A 20,374-nucleotide genomic window follows, 5' to 3' on the forward strand; every position below is an offset into this window, starting at 1 on the left:
ATTTTATAAATGAGTAACTGTTGAAGAGTGTGTGAATTGTGTAGATGTGTTTTTCTCTCTGTGAGTCTCATGTATAGAATATTGGCTTCAAAGCCATGACTGCCTGTCAGAATTACCTGCAGAATTTTTTTTGGGGGGGGTTGTTTTGTTTTGTTTGTTTTGTTTTTCTTTTTCTTTTCTTTTTGCTTTTTAGGGGCTTCACCTTCAGCATATGGAAGTTCCCAGGCTGGGGGTCTAATCAGAGCTACAGCTGCTGGCCTATGCCACAGACACAGCAACTCGGGATCCAAGCCGAGTCTGCAACCTACACCACAGCTCACAGCAATGCCAGATCCTTAACCTGCTGAGTGAGGCCAGGGATCAAACCTGCATCCTTATGGATCCTGGTCGGGTTTGTTAATTGCTGAGCCACGAAGGGAACTCCTTGTTTTTAGTTTTTACAGGCCATATCTGTGGTATATGGAAGTTCCTAGGCTAGGGGTCAAATTGGAGCTGCAGCCACCAGCCTATACCACAGCCACAGCAATGCAGTATCCAAGCCACATCTGTGACCTGCACTACAGCTTGCAGCAATGCCAGATCCTTAAGTCACTGAGCAAGGCCAGGGATTGAATCTGCATCCTCAGGGATACTGGTCAGTTTCTTATCCTGCCGAGCCACAATGGAAACTCCCCCTGCAAAGCTTTTTAACAGTAACAGTGTATGAGTCACAACCCCTGAGATTGATTCAATGGGATTTACCATGGGGCCCAGGTTTTTATGTTATTTTTTGAAGTTCTGTAGGTGGTTATGGTATGCAATTTGAGTTGAGAACTTCGTGGTAGGGATCAAGAGAAAATATGTGATTTTTCTGACTTTCAGCGCTGATTTACATACTTATTTCCTTTATTACTGTAGGTGTGATGGTCGTGATTTGACTTCACTTAGGAATATAAAATGTGAGGTAGATATGTTTAAAATTCTTCATGGATCATCATTATTTCAAAGAGGACAAACACAGGTAATATATGTAAAAAGCTACAATTATTTGCCAATACAAGATTGTTTAATTGGTTCTAATAGAAGTACATTATCTGGATGCTATAGGTCTTATCATATGGAATATATTATCTATTCAGAGTTATATTTTTTAAAAATATGTTTAATGATCAAGGTAATGAACATATCGGTTGCCCATAAGAGTTCCCTCACACCTCTCTCTAGTCTCTTCTTCCTGCTCCCTTCCCTTTCCTCAGGCAACTACTGATCTGCTTTGGTCACTGTAAGTTAGTTTGCATTTTCTAGACTTATTTGGTATTTTTATTATATTTTTCTTTTAATCTTGATACACAAAATTAGGTCACTCATACTCCTCAGCTTATGACATATTGTCATTGTCTATTTGAAGCCCTCGTGTGCTTTCTCCATTTAGCCTGAACCTCCGTGCTATTTTCCTTTACGTAGACACCTGTTCTCTTATATTTAACAGATATGTGTATGCATTGTTTGGCATATGGATTTATGCTTTAATTCTTTTAATCACTAATTTTGCCCAGCTAATGGGTACAAAGTGGTATGTCATTGTTTTTTGTGTTTTCTGATAAGGATAAACATCTTTATATGATAGTGCAGTCAACATGATAACTGTATAAACCATATGCTGGGGGGCTGCATACCTCCAGGATGCTCTTTTCACATAGTGTCCCTAGAGTTGAGAAAAATGGTAGCCCTAGTTCCTAGAGTTGAGAAAAATGGTAGCCCTAGTTTATAGGTTTGCTCTTTTGTGAATTATCTGCTCATCTCCTTTGCTGAGTTTTCTTCTTTTTTGAAATATAGTTTACTGTCTTTTTCTTGCCATTTTTCAGTGGGTTCTTATGTGTTTTAAATATTAATCCTGGAGTTCCCTTTGTTGCTCAGCAGAAACGAATCTTACTAGTATCCATGAGGACGCAGGTTCAATCCCTGGCCTCACTCAGTGGGTTAAGGATCCAGCATTGTTGTAAGCTATGGTATACATCACAGACGCAGCTCGGTTGTGGCTGTAGCCATGGCCAGCAGCTGTGGCTCCAATTCAGCCCCTAGCCTGGGAACCTCCAAATGCTGTAGGTACGACCCTAAAAGACAAAAAAAAAAAAAAAAAAAAATTAATCCTTTTCAGTAGCCATAACATGTATGTTACCATCACCTTCTTTGCCAGATACCTTTTTACTCTGCTTGTTATAGCTTACTGCAATTCAATTAGAAACCTCTACAATAAAAATAAATCACAATAAGGCAAATCACACAAATTGTTGTTTCCCAGGGCACATAAAAGTTATGTTTTATACTATACTGTAGTCTGTTAAGTATGTGATATTCTGTGTCTTAAAAAACAAGGTACATACCTTAATTTAAAAATACTTGAGTTTCCGGCATGGCACATCGGAAACGAATCCGACTAGGAACCATGAGGTTGCGGGTTTGATCCCTGGCCTCACTCAGTGGGTTAAGGATCTGGCATTGCCATGAGCTCTGGTGTAGGTCATAGACATGGCTTGGATCTGGCGTTGCTGTGGCTGTGGTGTAGGCCGGCAGTTACAGCTCCGATTTGACCCCTAGCCTGGGAACCTCCATGTGTCATGGGTGCGGCCCTAAAAAGACAAAAATAAATAAATAAATAAATAATAAAAAACTAAAAATACTTGATTGCCAAAAAATGCTAACCATCATCTGAGCTTCAGCAAGTCATAATCTTTTTGCTGGTGGAGGTTTTGAAAATTGTGATAATTACAGTGTAACACAAAGACACAGAGTGAGCAAATGCTATTGAAACATGGTGCTGATAGACCTGCTTGAAGGGTTGCCACAAACCCTCAATCTGTTTAAGGCAAAAAAAGCAGTATCTGCAAATAATTAAAGAATTCAACACAATAAAGTACAGTGCAATAAAACGAAGTATACCTGTATATGTTTATGGTGAACCTGAAATCTTTAGTTTTGATGTCTAATTTAGGATATCCTTTCTTACCCCAAAGTCACAAAACTATGTACCTACTTTTTCTATTAACTGTTTTTAGCTATTAAATTTAGACTATTAATCTACCTTGGAACTTTTTTTTTTCGTCTTTTTGCCTTTTCTAGGGCCGCTCCTGAGGCATATGGAGGTTCCCGGGCTAGGGGTCCAATCAGAGCTGTAGCCGCCGGCCTACACCACAGCCACAGCAACATGGGATCCGAGCCGCGTCTGTGACCTCTTAACCCACTGAGCGAGGCCAGGGATCTAACCCACAACCTCATGGTTCCAAGTCAGATTTGTTAACCACTGCGCCACGACGGGAACTCCAGAACTTATTCTTATACATGATATGAAGTGGAAACCTCCAGAATGAGCCAGTTTTGCAACACTATTTACTAAAAATTCATTTTTCCCCCATTGATTTGTAATGTTACCTTATATGCAAAGTTTGAATTATAATCTCTTCCATTGTTCTCTGAGTTACCTGTCCAGTGTCAAACTGTATTATAGTTTGGGGATATATTTTAATATTTGAGAGGCATATCCTCTCTTTTTATTCTTCTTTCTTTCCCCCTAAAATTGTCTTAGTGGTCCTGGTACATTTGTTCCTTCAATTAATTTTTAGTATTATATCAAGCTCTGAAAAATATCTTTCTAGGATTTAGGTTGGTATTGCACTGAATTTACGGAGAGAGTGGAAAATATTTTCATAATTTCAATCACAGTCTTTACAAAAAATATACTCTATTTCACCTTTGATTTGGGTTTTCTTTTATGCCTTTTAATAAAAGTTTTAAAAATAACCCTATTTTGCATGCTAACTTTTGTTAGCCATTCTGACAGTCTCTGCCTTTTAACTGGAGTGTATAGTCCATTAATATTCAATTTAATTATTGATTGAATTTAGTCATTTTTTCATTTGTTTTTGTTTAGCTCCTCTATTTTTTTTCTATTTTTTTCTACCTTTTTTGGGATTATGTTTTAATCTCCATTTTGTCTATTCGCTTTTTAGCTATATATTTGTGTTGTTTACTGGTCACTGTAGAGAACACAATGTACATCCTTAATATTTCCACTTCACACAGTCTGCAGCTATTTAGGTCCATTTTCCCCTCTTTCCATCCTTTATGCTGTAGTTGTCTTATGAGTTACATCTACATGTGTGATAATTCCATAAGGCAATTTTTTGACTTTTAAACAATTATATTTAAAGAAGAGGAAAAAAGTAGTCTTTTTATATTGACTCACATATTTACCATTTCTGCTATTTTTTATTTCTTCCTGAAGATATAATTTTCCACTTACGTATTAGTATTATTTCCCTTCACTCTGAAAAGAGTTCCTTTATTTTTTTTTTTTTTTTTTTTTGTCTTTTGTCTTTTTTGTTGTTGTTTTGTTGTTGTTGTTGTTGTTGTTGCTATTTCTTGGGCCACTCCCGCGGCATATGGAGGTTCCCAGGCTAGGGGTCGAATCGGAGCTGTAGCCACCGGCCTACACCAGAGCCACAGCAACTCGGGATCCGAGCCGCGTCTGCAACCTACACCACAGCTCACGGCAACGCCGGATCGTTAACCCACTGAGCAAGGGCAGGGACCGAACCCGCAACCTCATGGTTCCTAGTCGGATTCGTTAACCACTGCGCCACGACGGGAACTCCTGAAAAGAGTTCCTTTAGTATTGTCCAGTGGATCTTCTGTTAACAAATACTTATTTTTCATTTATCTGAAAATATTTTTATTTTTGCCTTTATCTTTTTCAAAAAGCATCTTTTTGCCAGGATGTACATTCTGGATTGATGCTTTTTTCTTTTAGCACTTAAAGCAATGATCTACCTTTTTTTTTTTTTTTTCTTTCTGATGACAAGGCTCAGCTCATTCAAATCATTGTTCCCTATATGTTATTTATGTTTTCATCTGGGTGCTTTCAAGATTTTGTCTTTGGTTTTCAGCAGTATGACAATGAAAAGTGTGGTTTTCTTTTATTTATCCTACTAAGAGTTTCTTGAGCTATAAACCTGTAAATTTATATCTTTCATCAAACTTGAGAAATTTTAGTTGTGATTTCTTCAAATACTTTTCTGTCTCATTCTCTCATCTTTCATTCTGTGATTGCAAGTACATATGTTTAGACCTTTTGATATTGCCCCACAGGTCATGATGTTAGAACAGCAGGGATAGAGGAGGCAGGGGCTAGAGCAATGAGATAGCAAGCAGAGTTTACTGACCACAGTGAGCAAGCAAGACTCAGGCTCCCTCCCACAGGGGAGTTCTTGTTTTTCTATAGACTGGGGTCATTTTGTTGAGCCATGTAGTCTGCAGCCTTGGGGCTATCTTTATTCTAGAGAACTCAATCTGTTACATGGGCCTGTTTGATAAGGAGTCTGCAAAAGTCTGGATTCAGCTGGGTTATGCTGATTTTTTTGTCTTTTTAGGCCTTGTTTCATTTTCCACCTAAGACATGGAGGCTGTGTTCTTTTTCTTCCCCCTCTTTGTTCTTTAGATTGGACAATTTCTACTAATCCATTTTCATTTTCGCTGAACTCTTGCCATCTCCTTTATATTATTTTTCAGTTCTAGAACTTCTGCTGGTTCTTTTTTATGTCCTGGAATACAATTACAATAGCTTTTAGAAATCCCTGTGTGTTAATTCAGCAGATGAATCAGCTCAGGGTCAGTCTTCATTGTCTTGTCTCCTGAGAATGGGCCTCATTTCCAGTTTTTTTGTAGATCATATTCTGGATGTTGTGAATGATACACTGTAGAGTCTGGATTATTTTATGTCCCTACATTCTTCTTAGATTGACTTCTTTTTTTTAAACAGGCAGTTTTATGGACTGAATCCTTTATTGAGGATTCTTTTATGATCAAGTTTTAAAATACTCTTCCTGTCCTCTTCCCCCACAGTGCTTTACATATGTAGTTTATATATTAGACTACTAGGTTGAGATTTGCGCATACTATTTATAATGTGTATTAATTTCTAATATATACAGAATGAATAAATGTTTACTGTACTTTGGCAAGCTTTGAATAGAACGTACTTACCTCCTTTCTTTAAAAGCTAAGAGGGTTTTTCAAATATTTTTAGTTTTCATCTTTGTTCTTGGCACTTTAAGGCCTGAGAAATTTTTTCCTTCTTTTTTAGGTGCTTTGTACTGTTACATTTGATTCATTAGAATCCAGTATTAAGTCAGACCGGATTATAACAGCTATAGAGTAAGTTATGTTTTTTGGCTATGACATTACGTTATATAATTCATGTGGTTGTTTTTTTTTTTTTTTGCTTTTTAGAGCCGCACCCGTGGCACATGGAGTTCCCAGGCTAGGAGTCGAATCAGAGATATAGTCACCGGCCTACACCACAGCCACAGCAATGCAGGATCCAAGCCGTGTCTGTGACCTACACCACAACTCATGGCAATGCCGGATCCTTAACCCCCGAGTGGAGGGATCAGACTGGCATCCTCATGGATCCTAGTCGAGTTGGTTAACTGCTGTGCCATGATGAGAACTCCTTATTCATTATTCTTAAAACCTCTCTATATATACTTCATTTTTCTGTTTACATAATATTGATTTCAAGGGTTTTTTTGTGCTGTATTATCCCTTAACTCATTTGTTAAAACAAGTTTGGGTAAAGCATTTAATTCTTTAATACAAGTACATTTATTCTTTGATTCTAAAACCACTCTGCTGGACAGATTTTCAGGTTAGTCTTGAAATACTGAATATTGTTTATATTTATTTATAAACAGTAAATAATAAGCAAGAGTCCCAGTTCCTAAAAAGAATCTGAAGTTGTTAAATGAAATAAACCTTATCCCAAGCTGCATTTGAATTTGTATTTTTAAAAAAACAAAAACTTGGTTCTCCCCCTCTCTTCCAAAAAAGTCAGCAGTAAAATCATACTCATTCAAAAAAATAAATAAATAAATAAAAATAAAATAAAATCATGTTCATTTAGTACCCACGATAATTTCCACATCGGAATTCTGGGACTCACAGCCTTTGATCTTCCTCAGTGCCTAACAGGATTGTTTCCCTTTCCTTCATTAAGTGTCTTGGAAGACCATAGGACTCTGCCTCCCTCTTCCTGCTGCCCAGTTGATGAGGATAATCCCCAAGATCTTTAGGATAGCATCCCTTTTTTTTTTTTTTTTCATGTTCCTAATGAAAATAACAATGCAGCTATATATATAAGACATGATGTTCATTGTAATCCTAATTCCTTATGGTAGGGGAGCTCTTAAACTTTGCATTTTAAATTCCCAACTAGGCCAAAACTTGGTTGCCCTACCCTTCGTCATTTTTAACTCCTTTCTTCTAGGAGGTAACACAGCTTCATAAGAATGTACACTGGGCTTGGCCAAGTCCATGTTCTAATCCTAGGTCTCTAACCTCTCTAAGTGAGGGGATGCACATCACTCAACCTTGCTGGCCTTTGGTTTCCTCACCTTATAAAGTTCAGGTACTGGGCAATGACCCCATTTCTCCTCTGTGATTCCTTTAGTCTTCTGAAGGGGTCTGAATTTTAGATTTCTTTCCCCAAGACTGCAATTTATGCTTGTGCAGAGTCAGCCTAGTCTAGAACTTTCTATAAGTCCTCTGTACAGAGAGGTGCCTTTTGTAATCCCACCCAAAGAGGACACTGTCTGTGCCAGGACCCTGAATATGCCTATATTTTTTCCTCAGTTAAAGATAAATCTGGTTTCCTGTTTCCAGGAAATGCGTTTCTTCTCATCTATATTCTCCTGATGGTTCTAGATTCAGTCATTTAACACTTCTCTTTTCAAACCCTGAAAAAAATTTTCCCCATAAGATTTCCCGATTGCTCTCAGCCATATCATTTCAGTTACTGATCTTCATTTCACATGTTTGGGAGAAAGATTGTAACTCTGCTATTTAATATGTTTGTAACATTTAGGATTCACTTCCTAGTTATTAATGCTTAAAAATATGTCTGTTGTCTTAGTATTCAAATCTGGATATTTAAGTGCTTTATTTGAAGCAAAATTGTTTTCTTAAATCTGTGTAGAATTCATTTAGAGACCCCAGAGAAAACTGTCTCTGACATTCATCCTTAAATTTCTTTTGATATTCAACTTCTGACCATCTCTCCTTGATAACCCAGTTGTTTTTAAAATTCCCTTAATCTTCTTTATTATATTTTTTCTTGTTGTCCCTTAAACTTTTTTAGTTGTTTAATAATAAATCTTTATCTGTATGATACCTTTTTAATATTATGCTTTTCATTTGTAGTGGGATAAAGGATAAAAACTTCATGCTGCACTATGAGGTAAGGTGAATTTTATTACAAAAAATTTCCAGGATACAGCAAAGAATTTTACATTGGATATCTGTATATGGGCCAAAAATAGTTAATTAATTAATTAATATTTAGTTAAACAGGAATTCAAGAATTTTTATGGAAAATTTCCCAATTTTTTAAATGACCACAACTAATTTGCATTCTTTTAGGACAACATATCAGTCAAGTAAAATAGTTTGCCACCTCTGGCTAAAGTAAAACCCTTACTGGAAAAGACCTGTTTTCTCAAGTACATTTCTTTTTAAATATGTTTATTTCTTGTATTGCAAACATATATTTTGTTACTGTTAACAATTTAAACAGTATAGAAATTTGTGGTACAAATCCCCATAAGCGGGAGTTCCCGTCGTGGCGCAGTGGAAACGAATCTGACTAGGAACCATGAGGTTGTGGATTTGTTCCCTGGCCTCGCTCAGTGGGTTGGAGATCCAGCGTTGCTGTGAGCTGTGGTGTAGGTTGCAGCCTCGGCTCGGATCCTGCATTGCTGTGGCTCTGGCATAAGCTGGCAGCTGTAACTCTGATTGGACCCCTAGCCTGGGAACCTCCATATGCTGCGGGTATGGCCCTAAAAAGACAAAAAAATTAAAAAATTTAAAAATTAAAAAAAATAAATGCCCATAGGCATCCATTTCCCACCCCAGGTCCCATCACACTAGAAAAGCTGCTTTTAGCAATTTGGTGTATGTTTTAGATGTCCAGGCATTTTCTGTGTTTATACGAATGTACTTTTAAAAAAAAGAAAGACAGACATAGGATTCTAGGAGTTCTGTGGAAACTCAGTGGAAACAAACCACCTAGTGTCCATGAGGATGCAGGTTCAATCCCCAGCCTCATTCAATAGATTAAGGATCCAGTGTTGCCAAGAGCTGTGTTTAGGTTGCAAAATGAGGCTTGGATCCCACATTGCCGTGGCTGTGGCTCTGGCTGGCAGCTGCGCCTCCTATTCAACCCCTAGCCTGGAAACTTCCATGTGCCACATGTGTGGCCCTAACAAGCAAAAAAAATAAGAAAATAAGATTCTACTGTTTTGTGACTTAAATATTATATATGGAATATCTTACCATGTCAGTTTTATATGTATGTGGTTATTTTTTGGTTTTTTTTTTTTTTTTAAGTTTCCTCCTTATGCAACTAATGAAATCGGCAAAGTCACAGGTGTAAATAGAAGAGAACTTGGGCACGGTAAGTACAAATCTGTTTACTTACACGGTATTCTTACAGAGACTTAGCACTTTTTTTTTTTTTTTTTTTTTTTTGCTTACTGTTTTCTCTTTTTGATTTAGGGGCTCTTGCTGAGAAAGCTTTGTATCCTGTTATCCCTAAAGATTTTCCTTTCACCATAAGAGTCACATCTGAAGTACTAGAGTCAAATGGTATGGTTTTGAAATATATTTTTCCTATATATCTTTCAAAAAGAACAGATTTGCTATTATAGTCTTAGCTTTTCATAAGTAACAGTACATCAAATTTTTTACTACAGTAACCAAACCCATTGGAAAAGTATGTGTAATCATGTAGTTGTCTGAATCTCTATTCTTAGCTAATGGGATATTTTGAAAACAAAATGATATAAAGTAAATATTTCTCTGTATGTATCTTTTACAGTAGATCCAGTTTGAGTTTCATGTTTCATTTTCTTTACAAACAAACCAAAGAGCAAGGCCAGCTTGGAGAGAGGAAGGGGAAAAATGTAGTCATTCATTAAGCAGGAGACACCTGTCATGTATCACAGATATAAGTAGATATCACAGAGAGGCTGGGCTAAAAAAGTCAAATTTAAATTAAAAATCAGGGAGTTTCCGTCGTGGCTCAGTGGTTAACGAATCCAACTAGGAGCCATGAGGTTGCGGGTTCGATCCCTGGCCTTGCTCAGTGGGTTAAGGATCCAGCATTGCCGTGAGCTGTGGTGTAGGTCGCAGACTCGGATCCCACGTTGCTGTGGCTCTGGTGTAGGCCAGTGGCTACAGCTCTGATTGGACCCCTAGCCTGGGAACCTCCATGTGCTGCAGGAGCGGCTCTAGAAAAAGACAAAAAAAAAAAAAAAAAATTAAAATTAATTAATTAAAAATCAGTCCATAGTCAAGCAAGGTGGTATAATTATTAAGGGCAGAAAGGGCATAGGACTCTTAAACATGTAGCAGACATAGATCTAATGGTCATAGATATTTTTTAAAAAAACACCAAAGCTTAGAATTTAAACTAGAGACTTTCTGTTCTCTACTTAGTATGACTAGGCTATAGCTTATGACCCTGCATCTTTAACTATCTTCCATTTAAGCAACAAAAGAGGCATGCTGTTTTTTTCTGGTAGGCTTCTTAGAATAAGAATCTCTAGCACTGCTGTTCAATAGAGCATTCTGTGGTGATGGAAAAATCTCTTTGTTCTGTTCAGCTGAGAGACTGAATTTATTTCAAATAACTTAAATTTAGTGGCCACATGGTGCTAATGGCTATCATATTGGACTGTGCAGCTCTGTAGTTTGTGGTTTAGGAGAGCCTGCCTTAAGTGCTTTTAAAAAGAAAGAGGGAAAGAACATTGAATATTTATCTTCTAAATATTTATATTCATATTCTAAATATTTATATTCTATACCAAACCAACACTAACAGTTTTTCTGCATTTAAAAAAAATCAGTTTTGGGAGTTCCCATCATAGCTCAGCAGAAATGAATCTGAGTAGCATCCATGAGGACACAGGTTTGATCCCTGGCCTCGCTCAGTGGGTTAAGGATCCGGCATTGCCGTGAGCTGTGGTATAGTTTGCAGACACGGCTCGGATCTCAAGTTGCTGTGGCTGTGGTATAGACCAGCAGCTACAGCTCCAATTCAACCCCTAGCCTGGGAACCTCCATATGCCACGGGTGCAGCCCTGAAAAAAAAAAAAAAATCAGTATTAAAGCAACTATTTTTCTTTCTTTTTATAGGGTCATCTTCTATGGCATCTGCATGTGGTGGAAGTTTAGCATTAATGGATGCAGGTAAAAATTATGTCTCAAAACTACCAACGGTTATTTATATATACTGATTAGCATAAAATATGGGATTTCTTTAAAAGTGGATTTCAGTAAAACTTGGAAAAGTCAGATTACAGATTATCAAACCAAGCAAGAAGGGAGATGGTTACAAATCACAGCTTCAAAGCTTCAACTATACAGATATCTGCTGAATTCTTTAAAAGCAGTAAATGAAATTATTTACTTGGTGATCCAGTGAGCTTTTTCTGAGACCTCTGCAATTGATTTCATTTACTAAGGATGTTAGGATTAGCAAGCAGAAGTATTAGGATCCATAAAGGAAAATAATTACGTAGTTTTCTAGTTGATGTGTGCAAGCCATGAGAACAATGCCGCTTGTAAAAGAGTACACAGAACTTTAGGAAGGAAGACTGCAAGTGTGGTTCAGTACAGTCTCTGGATCTGAAACCCCAAAAAGGAAAAGAGACAGCATGTTAAGAAACTGAAAATAGTATCTGTCAGTCACCAATGATACTATTCAAGAAGAAAGAAAAGGAACCTAAAGATACTCAAGAGGCCACACAAGGAGTTCCTTATAAGTTCACACATTTACAGTATAGGAAAACAGATAGAAAGGATAACATAACCAAGGATGAAGTAAAAGAATGATATAAATGTATCATAACAACATCTCAAAAGATTTTTTTGTTTGTTTGTGTGTTGGCTTTTTAGGGCCACATCCGAGGCACATGGAGGTTCCCAGGCTCAGGGTCCCTGCTGCCGGCCTACACCACAGCCACAGCAACACCAGATCTGAGCGGCGTCTGCAACCTACACCACAGCTCGTGGGAACGCCGGATCCTTAACCCACTAAGCGAGGCCAGGGATCCAACCCGCAACCTCATGGTTCCTAGTCGGGTTCGTTTCTGGTGCACCCCGACGGGAACTCCTCAAAAGATTAAAATTTAAGCCGAAGCAAAAAAAGCTAAAGACATTTAAGGGCAGTATTCTGGTCATGTTCAGTAGAAGGAAAACATAATTTGATATTTAAGGTAACTGGTAAAATACTATTTCTATTTTCACCTTCATGAAGTCATTCAACAAATCTTTACTGTTTACCACTTCTGTGCAGAGCACTGGTCTAAGAACAAAACAAATTCCCTGTCCTCATGGAGACTGCATTCATCACAATTCCAATCTCAGATCAGAAAACAGAATAAATCCTGGAAAAGGTGAACTGCAAGATAAGAGATCTTAAAAGAGTCCTTAACTGCTTTAAAAGAATTCTGATTTCTAGGGCTACTCGAAAAGGCATCCTAGTAATGATAAGAACTTCAGGATGATATAACTGAACCAGGTGAACCAATTAGGCAGTACTGGAGAAATCATGGAGATTAGTGTTACCAAAACTACAAAGAGTTCTTCAAAATATAAATGTATTTTCTGTAAAGTATAACCCAGTGAACCTGAGAGTGACCCTTGGCAAGACTCTTAAATAGTAAAAGAATAGTGTGTAAGTACTTTAGAAAGGAAGAGGGCTATGCAGAGAAGAAAGCAAAAGGGACTTACTTAAAATAAGTCATGCTATAGTAAACTCATTTTCTGTTTTCTAAAATGTTACTAGGTTTGGAATAGGGAAGGAGGGTGCTGTTTGTGCAGTGTATCTAAAGTTCAGCTTGGCAGTTTATGACCTTAGCAGTAAATGATGCAGAAATTGAGAATGAGTGATAAGTGGTTCATAACTGATTGACAATCTAATCAAGGAATTCCCATTGTGGCTCAGCAGAAACAAATCCAAGTGGAAACCATGAGGTTGCGGGTTCAATCCCTGGCCTCACTCAGTGGGTTAAGGATCTGGCGTTGCCATGAGCTGTGGTGTAAGTCACAAACGCAGCTCAGATCCTGTGTTGCTGTGACTTTGGTATAGGCTGGCAGCTCTAGCTCCAATTTGACCCCTACCCTGGGGACCTCCATATACTGTAGGTGCGGCCCTAAAAAGCAAACTATTAAAAAATAAAAACAAATCAAATTAAAAACAATAAGCTACCATCTTTACCATTCAGATGGGCAAAGGTTAAAAGATTTGACAGAAATTAACAAAAATGGAGACTTGCAGGCACTCTCGTATATATACTGCTGGTTAAAATATAAAATGTAACTCTTTGGAAGGCAGTTTGACACTATAACAAATGTAAATCACATATCATTTGATTCAGAAACCCCACTTATAAACACAAATACGGCGAGTACTCTGCAGCCATTCAAAAGAATAAGATCAAGAAAATTGAAGATCACACTCATTTATATTTTCTGGGTATAATTTTCTGATAGGATACCCAAAAAACCTAATAGTAGCTGTCATAGGGAGATGAACTTAGGAGCTTAGCCTGGAAGGATTTACTAAATACATGGTTGCTTTTCAAAAAAAGAAAAAAGGAGAAAGGCGCCAAAAACAAAAGGCAAAGAAATGGTTTACTGCAAGTTAGGTCTACTTTTATCAGAGAGGTTTTTGCTGAGAACAATGACTACCTCTTAGAATTATGTTAAGGGACTTTTGTTGTATGTTTAAGAAGAATTGAGGTAGATAATTTATTAAGACCTTTCATCCAGCTTAATTTTGGTGACTGTCAATTTAGAATACCATCCACTTACATTAAAAATAAATGTCAACAGAATGATAAATAATGTGTGCCAGGTTGATGTACATATTTCATGCAATTTTTTTTTCTTCATTATAGGAGTTCCAATTTCATCTGCTGTTGCAGGTGTGGCAATAGGATTGGTCACCAAAAACAATCCTGACAAGGGTGAAATAGAAGATTATCGTTTGTTGACAGATATTCTGGCAAGTAGATACACATTTTCAAATATTTTATGATGAACATTATACATACTTTATAAGCACAGGGTGCTTAGAAGAATGCTAGTGCTCAAGAAATAGAAGTCCTTGTACTTCCTTCCTCTGCATATTTGCCTTGGATTTTATAGGATGTGAGGTAAAAATAAATATTACAGTTTAAGTATCCATAATGGCTCACTTCAGGATGATCATAAATTAATCCTTATGCATTTATGGGTGGGGGGACATGACCTAAAAATAAAGTGATTTTCTGATGAAATAGTCAAAAATTGAGAGCAGTAGTTAATTACAATATATTTTTGTGTGTGTATAACCCTAGAGAACATAGTTTATTTCTAAAGCTATTTTTTTAATATTCCTGCACGTCCTATTATGGTGCTGCATCAGGTTAAGAATCTGGTGTTGTCACTGCAGCGGCTGGGGTCACTTGCTGTGGCATGGGTTTAATTCCTGGCCTGGGAACTTCCATATATTGCAGCACAGCCAAAAACAAACAAACTCCTCTACAGTGACTTTTTTTTTAACTGTATCATAATTTCTTAAATTCCTTAAGGGGATTGAAGATTACCATGGTGACATGGATTTCAAAATAGCCGGCACTGCTAAGGGAATAACTGCATTACAGGTATTTTAAAACCTTCTTGTTTCATTTTTTTTTAAATATTTAAATAATGTCATAAATCAATATTTATATATTTTTTTGTCTTTTCCATATTAGGCTGATATTAAACTACCTGGAATACCAATAAAAATTGTAATGGAGGCCATTCAGCAAGCCTCAGGTAAGCCAAGCCAGTTTTCCTGATTCTCCTTTCATCACTGTGTATGTTAACAGAAACTATAATTCCCATTAGGCTGATTATTAAAAACATGCTTACTATAAAATACTGCTTTCAAAAATGAAATTTAATGTAACAACGTAGATCAATCAGTACTAAGTTATTAGGTACATGTGGGAGACCAATGAAAATTTAATTTTTACAAATTAAGTGACTCCCTAAGATAGGACATGGAGTAGTAGAACTGTTAAGGTAACTGGGATGTGGAGGGCTTTGATTATTAAGCTAAAGAGTTTAGATTTTGCTCCAAAAAACTGTCTGATCACATTTATTTTATACAGTTAGTTTTATTATTTTTTAATTTCTTCTAGTGGCAAAGAAGGAGATATTACAGATTATGAACAAAACAATTCCAAAACCTCGAGCATCTAGAAAAGAAAATGGACCTGTTGTAGGTAATACGTTAAAATTACTGAATAAGGCCATACACAAAACAAAACAAAAATTTAAATGCTTATATAGTGAAAATACTTTAAATTGGGGGGGTATTCATTGATAATATAACTCTTTTAGTCACATAGCAACTTTTTCAGTTTCTGCTGAAATATTTTTACATGTGTCCAGGCCAAGTCTTGAGTGACCAGTACATGTTTTAGATATATATATAGAGAGAGAGTTTGAATTATTTTTATTTTTGTCTGTACATTTCAGAAACTGTTCAGGTTCCATTATCAAAACGAGCAAAATTTGTTGGACCAGGTGGCTATCATTTAAAAAAACTTCAGGCTGAAACAGGTAAGGGTTGTATGAAGTTTGGGGTTTTTTTTTTTTGTTTTTTTTTTTGTTTGTTTTTTTTAGGTGAGTAGGTAATTTTTAATTATTATTTTGTTAATAGTTATTTCCCCAATACAATTTTTTTCTACTGTACAGTATGGTGACCCAGTTACACATACACATACACATTCTATTTTCTCACATTATCATGGATTTTTTAATGCCAGGCCATGTAAGTTTGCCACTTCATCTCAATATATTGTGTTTCTCAAAAAAAATGTTTGAGGAGTTCCCGTCATGGCGCAGTGGTTAACGAATCCGACTGGGAACCATGAGGTTGCGGGTTCGGTCCCTGCCCTTGCTCAGTGGGTTAACGATCCGGCGTTGCCGTGAGCTGTGGTATAGGCTGCAGATGCGGCTCGGATCCCGTGTTGCTGTGGCTCTGGCATAGGCCCGTGGCTACAGCTCCGATTCGACCCCTAGCCTGGGAACCTCCATATGCCGCGGTAGCGGCCCAAGAAATAGCTAAAAAGACCAAAAAAAAAAGTTTGAGAAATAAGAGACAAACCAAGAGAAAAGGATGTAACATTGACATATCTTTACTATAAGTTTTCTGTTTATGCCTCTTAATAAATTAACAAATAATCATCTTTAACTATATTCAAGAAGAATGACTTAGAATTCATCAATTTTTTTTTTTTTTTTTTTTGCTTTCTAGGGCTGCACTTGTGGCACATGGAAGTTCCCAGGCTATGGTCAAATAGGAGCTGCAGCTGCTGGCCACAGCTACAGCCACAGAGGATTAGAGCCACGTCTGCAACCTACATCACAGCTCACAGCAACACCAGATCCTTAACCCACTGAGCAAGGCCAGCAATCTAACCTGCATCCTCATGGATACTAGTTGGGTTTGTTACTGCAGAGCCATAATAGAAACTTCAAATTTATCAGTTTTTCAACATTTTAAACTCAAACATTCAGGAAACTGTTCAGTTTTTCACTTTAGAGAAGTTTATCTTTAGTTTTATTATGACTTGTGCTATTTTTTCACTCACTCTTATTTAGACTTTTTTTTAAAAAAGATACCTGTAGAAATAGTATGCTTTAATTGAAGCAATCTTCAGGTTACCTAGTACTTACCAGCTTTGAGGTTATTGAAGGAGTGAAGAGCAGAGTCACCTTAGCTAGTCCTCAAGATTGAGAAACTGACATGATTTCGTCCCTCATCCATCTGTTCACCACTCTACAGTAAGAAGGAAAAAGAAGAAAAAGTGAGGAAAGGGTTCTAGTATAGTTTCTTTTCATAATTAAGAGCTCAAAACCAGAACCTCCAAAATTAGAACTTAGATGGTTTCTCCCACTAGATTGTGGGCTCCAAGAAAGTAGGGACATTGGCTCACTGTTGTATTCTTCATGGGCCTAGCACAGTGTTGGATACATAGCAGGTGTGCAATGTGTATTTGTTGGTGAATGAATCCCTTAATTCCTAAAGCACTGATTAAATGTAGCACAACCCGGAGCTCCCGTCGTGGCACAGTGGTTAATGAATCCAACTAGGAACCATGAGGTTGCAGGTTCAATCCCTGGCCTTGCTCAGTGGGTTAAGGATCCAGCGTTGCCTTGAGCTGTGGTGTAGGTCTCAGACGCGGCTCAGATCCTGCATTGCTGCGGCTATAGTGTAGGCTGGCAGCTACAACTCCAATTAGACCCCTAGCCTGGGAGCCTCCATACGAGCGCAAGTGGCCCTAGAAAAGGCAAAAAGACCAAAAAAAAAGAATAAATGTAGCACAACCCTAGCCGCCTACTTCCAGGTCACTACCCTGCTTTCATGTCTGCTTTTTAAGACTAGTCTTCACTGGAATGAGCAGTTTAATATATAAATTTATTTTTTTAAAAGGAGTAACTATTAGTCAGGTGGATGAAGAAACATTTTCCATATTTGCACCAACACCCAGTGCTATGCATGAAGCAAAAGACTTCATTACTGAAATCTGCAAAGATGATGTAAGTATAGATCTTATGATAGTTAATTTTTTCTACTTTTTGTTGGTGTTTTCTTTATATGACTCTTACAGCTTATTTTGCACTTATAGCAGGAGCAGCAATTAGAATTTGGAGCAGTGTACACCGCTACAATAACTGAAATCAGGTAATATAAACTAAAATGCTGTGCTGGTTTTTGTAAGATTTATATTACAAGCTCATGTCAACTTTACATTTGCATTGTTTACCTTGAAATTATAAGGTTTAGATTATATGTCAATTACTATAAATATGATCATTTTTAAGATATAATTTATTTTCTATACCAATTTGTAGATTTTCAATAGCATAGTTCTGTGATTATATTAATATATTCTGGGTTCTCTTTAATTTCCTACTATTTTATTTTTATTTTTTTATTTTTAATCTTTTTCGGGCCGCTCCCGTGGTACATGGAGGTTCCCAGGCTAAGGGTTGAATCGGAGGTGTAGCTGCTGGCCTACGCCACAGCAATGCCAGATCTGAGCCTGTCTGTGACCTACTCCATTGTTCAGGGCAACACCAGATCCTCAACCCACTGAGTAAGGCCAGGGATCGAACCCGCAACCTCATGGCTCCTAAACAGATTTGCTTTTGCTGTGCCACAACGGGAACTCCTGATTTCCCACCATTTTAATCTCCCAGTAAACAAGTCCAAAATTACTTGTAATATTTCCTTTTTTTTGTGGTTTCTGGTTGGTTTATTTTAAAGGTAGTACTATTTAATGTAATACCATTTTTAAAATGCCCATTTTGGAGTTCCCATAGTGGCTCAGCAGAAATGAATCCGACTAGTATCCTCATGGATAAATAAATTAATTAAAATAAAATGCCTGTTTCAACCTTGTCATTTTTTTACCAGCTTTAAAAAAATAAAATTATCAGATGTGCATGAACGTTCAGAGCTATCTGAAATGAATAAAAGACAATGGGATAATTTAATATCACAGGTGAAAACTAAGAAATGGGATGGCTTATTTGATTAGAGAAAGAAGGAAATGTTATATCATTTCAAAATTTTTTTGAAAATATTATGAAGAGAAATATATTCAAAAAGCTTTTCACTGCATATGTTTCCAGATATATATATATATATATACATATATATATATATATATATATATAAACTGAGTCATTTTGCTGTACAGCAGAAACTGGCACAGTGTTGTAATCAACTATACTTTTAAAAAAGTAAACACAAGGTTTATTTTCTATTGAAAAGATAAGTATGCCTCTTAGATAATCATACTTTTCATAATTATAAAAACATGTACTGGAGGAATTTTTTTTTTTTTGGCTGCGCCAGTGGCACACAGAAGTTCCACAGGTTAAATTCATGCCACGGCAGCAACCTGAGCCATAGCAGTGACAGCACCGGATCCTTAACCCACTGAACCATCAGGGAACTCCTTGGAGGGAGAGTTTTATGTGTTTTTTCACTTTGTTCTCCTATGAAAACAATCATAATTTAATTATCAGCAAATAAGAGAGTTACTTATCATTCTAACCAGACTTATTTCCTTTTCATAGAGACACTGGAGTAATGGTTAAACTTTATCCAAATATGACTGCAGTACTACTTCATAACACACAACTTGATCAACGAAAGGTAAAAACAAGAAAGGAAGATGCAGATTTGATTACTTTTATTTTTTAATTTTTTTAAGGCCACACCTGCGCAACAGCCACAGCAACACAGGATCAGAGTCACATCTCTAACCTACACCACAGCTCATGTCAACACAGGAACCTTAACCCACTGAGCAGGCAGGAATTGAACCTGCATCTTCATGGAGACTGGTCAGGTTCCTTTCCACTGAGCCACAATGGGAACTCCAGATTTGATAATTTTTATTTTATTTTATTTTTTTTTTTTGTCTTTTTGCTATTTCTTGGGCTGCTCCCACAGCATATGGAGGTTCCCAGGCTAGGGGTCCAGTCGGAGCTATAGCCACCGGCCTACGCCAGAGCCACAGCAACACAGGATCCGAGCCACCTCTGCAACCTACACCACAGCTCAGGGCAACTCCTGATCGTTAACCCACTGAGCAAGGGCAGGGCGTGGTTCCTAGTCAGATTTGTTAACCGACAAAGATACTGCTGACAGAGGTTTCACATTGTTTACCAGATATTTGTTTCTCCTTCCATGATGGAAAAGAAATATTCTTAAGTATTTTGAAGTACCATCTAGAGTTAACACATACCAGTTACTAAAAATACCTGGCTATATAGTCCTGTTTTTCCAATTTTTCTGATAATCATAATTCTTAGAATTTTTTTAATCTCCGTTGTAGTTAATACATTTGGAAGACTAAGAATATGAAGCCATTCAAGAATACCATGGTAGCAGAGAAGTAATAGGAATGTCTGTTTATCCATATGTTAAATATAAAGCTGTACAGGATAGAATAATGTATTATTGGCCAAGAAACAGACACCAAAAAATAAAGCCCAGAAATAAACCTAGCTATATATACATGAGAATGTAATACCTATGAAAATCTGTATTTTTAGTCAGTGAATAAACAAAGATAATTCAGTAAATCCTATTGGTACAACTGGTCATCATAAAGCAGGATCTTTCTGGGAGTTCCTGTTGTGGCTCAGTGGAAAGTAACCCGACTAGTAACCATGAGGATGCCAGTTGATCCCTGGCCTTGCTCAGTGAGTTAGAGATCTGGAA

At 37.1% G+C, this 20,374-nt stretch overlaps 2 protein-coding genes across 45 annotated transcripts in view; one reads left to right on the forward strand and one right to left on the reverse strand.

Annotated features, from left to right (window-relative positions):
- The window catches only part of CCDC85A (coiled-coil domain containing 85A), a 691,220-nt gene that overhangs the window by 655,291 nt on the left and 15,555 nt on the right, over positions 1-20,374 (reverse strand). For 38 of the 39 annotated variants that reach the window (XM_085019267.1, XM_085019261.1, XM_085019269.1 and 35 more), the window contains one exon: positions 16,810-16,912. The gene's annotated coding sequence lies outside the window, so the exon portion shown is untranslated. Of the gene's footprint in view, positions 1-13,908; positions 14,055-16,809; positions 16,913-20,374 lie in introns of all 39 variants that reach the window. The other variant, XM_085019240.1, reaches the window with a different exon arrangement.
- The window catches only part of PNPT1 (polyribonucleotide nucleotidyltransferase 1), a 42,644-nt gene that overhangs the window by 18,438 nt on the left and 3,832 nt on the right, over positions 1-20,374 (forward strand). For 2 of the 6 annotated variants that reach the window (XM_085015773.1, NM_001246267.1), the window contains 14 exon segments: positions 898-1,000; positions 6,119-6,189; positions 8,233-8,269; positions 9,418-9,484; positions 9,586-9,675; positions 11,227-11,280; positions 13,995-14,101; positions 14,670-14,741; positions 14,835-14,898; positions 15,267-15,350; positions 15,607-15,690; positions 17,567-17,673; positions 17,763-17,818; positions 19,222-19,300. In XM_085015773.1, the coding sequence (XP_084871899.1) occupies positions 898-1,000; positions 6,119-6,189; positions 8,233-8,269; positions 9,418-9,484; positions 9,586-9,675; positions 11,227-11,280; positions 13,995-14,101; positions 14,670-14,741; positions 14,835-14,898; positions 15,267-15,350; positions 15,607-15,690; positions 17,567-17,673; positions 17,763-17,818; positions 19,222-19,300 (1,075 nt within the window). 6 annotated transcript variants of the gene reach the window in all.

Source organism: Sus scrofa, chromosome 3 (genome assembly GCF_054392235.1).
Source record: "Sus scrofa isolate SSC_HxYL_T2T_F1_AM1 chromosome 3, Sscrofa_HxYL_maternal_Yorkshire_Landrace_v2.0, whole genome shotgun sequence".
NCBI lineage: Eukaryota > Metazoa > Chordata > Mammalia > Artiodactyla > Suidae > Sus > Sus scrofa.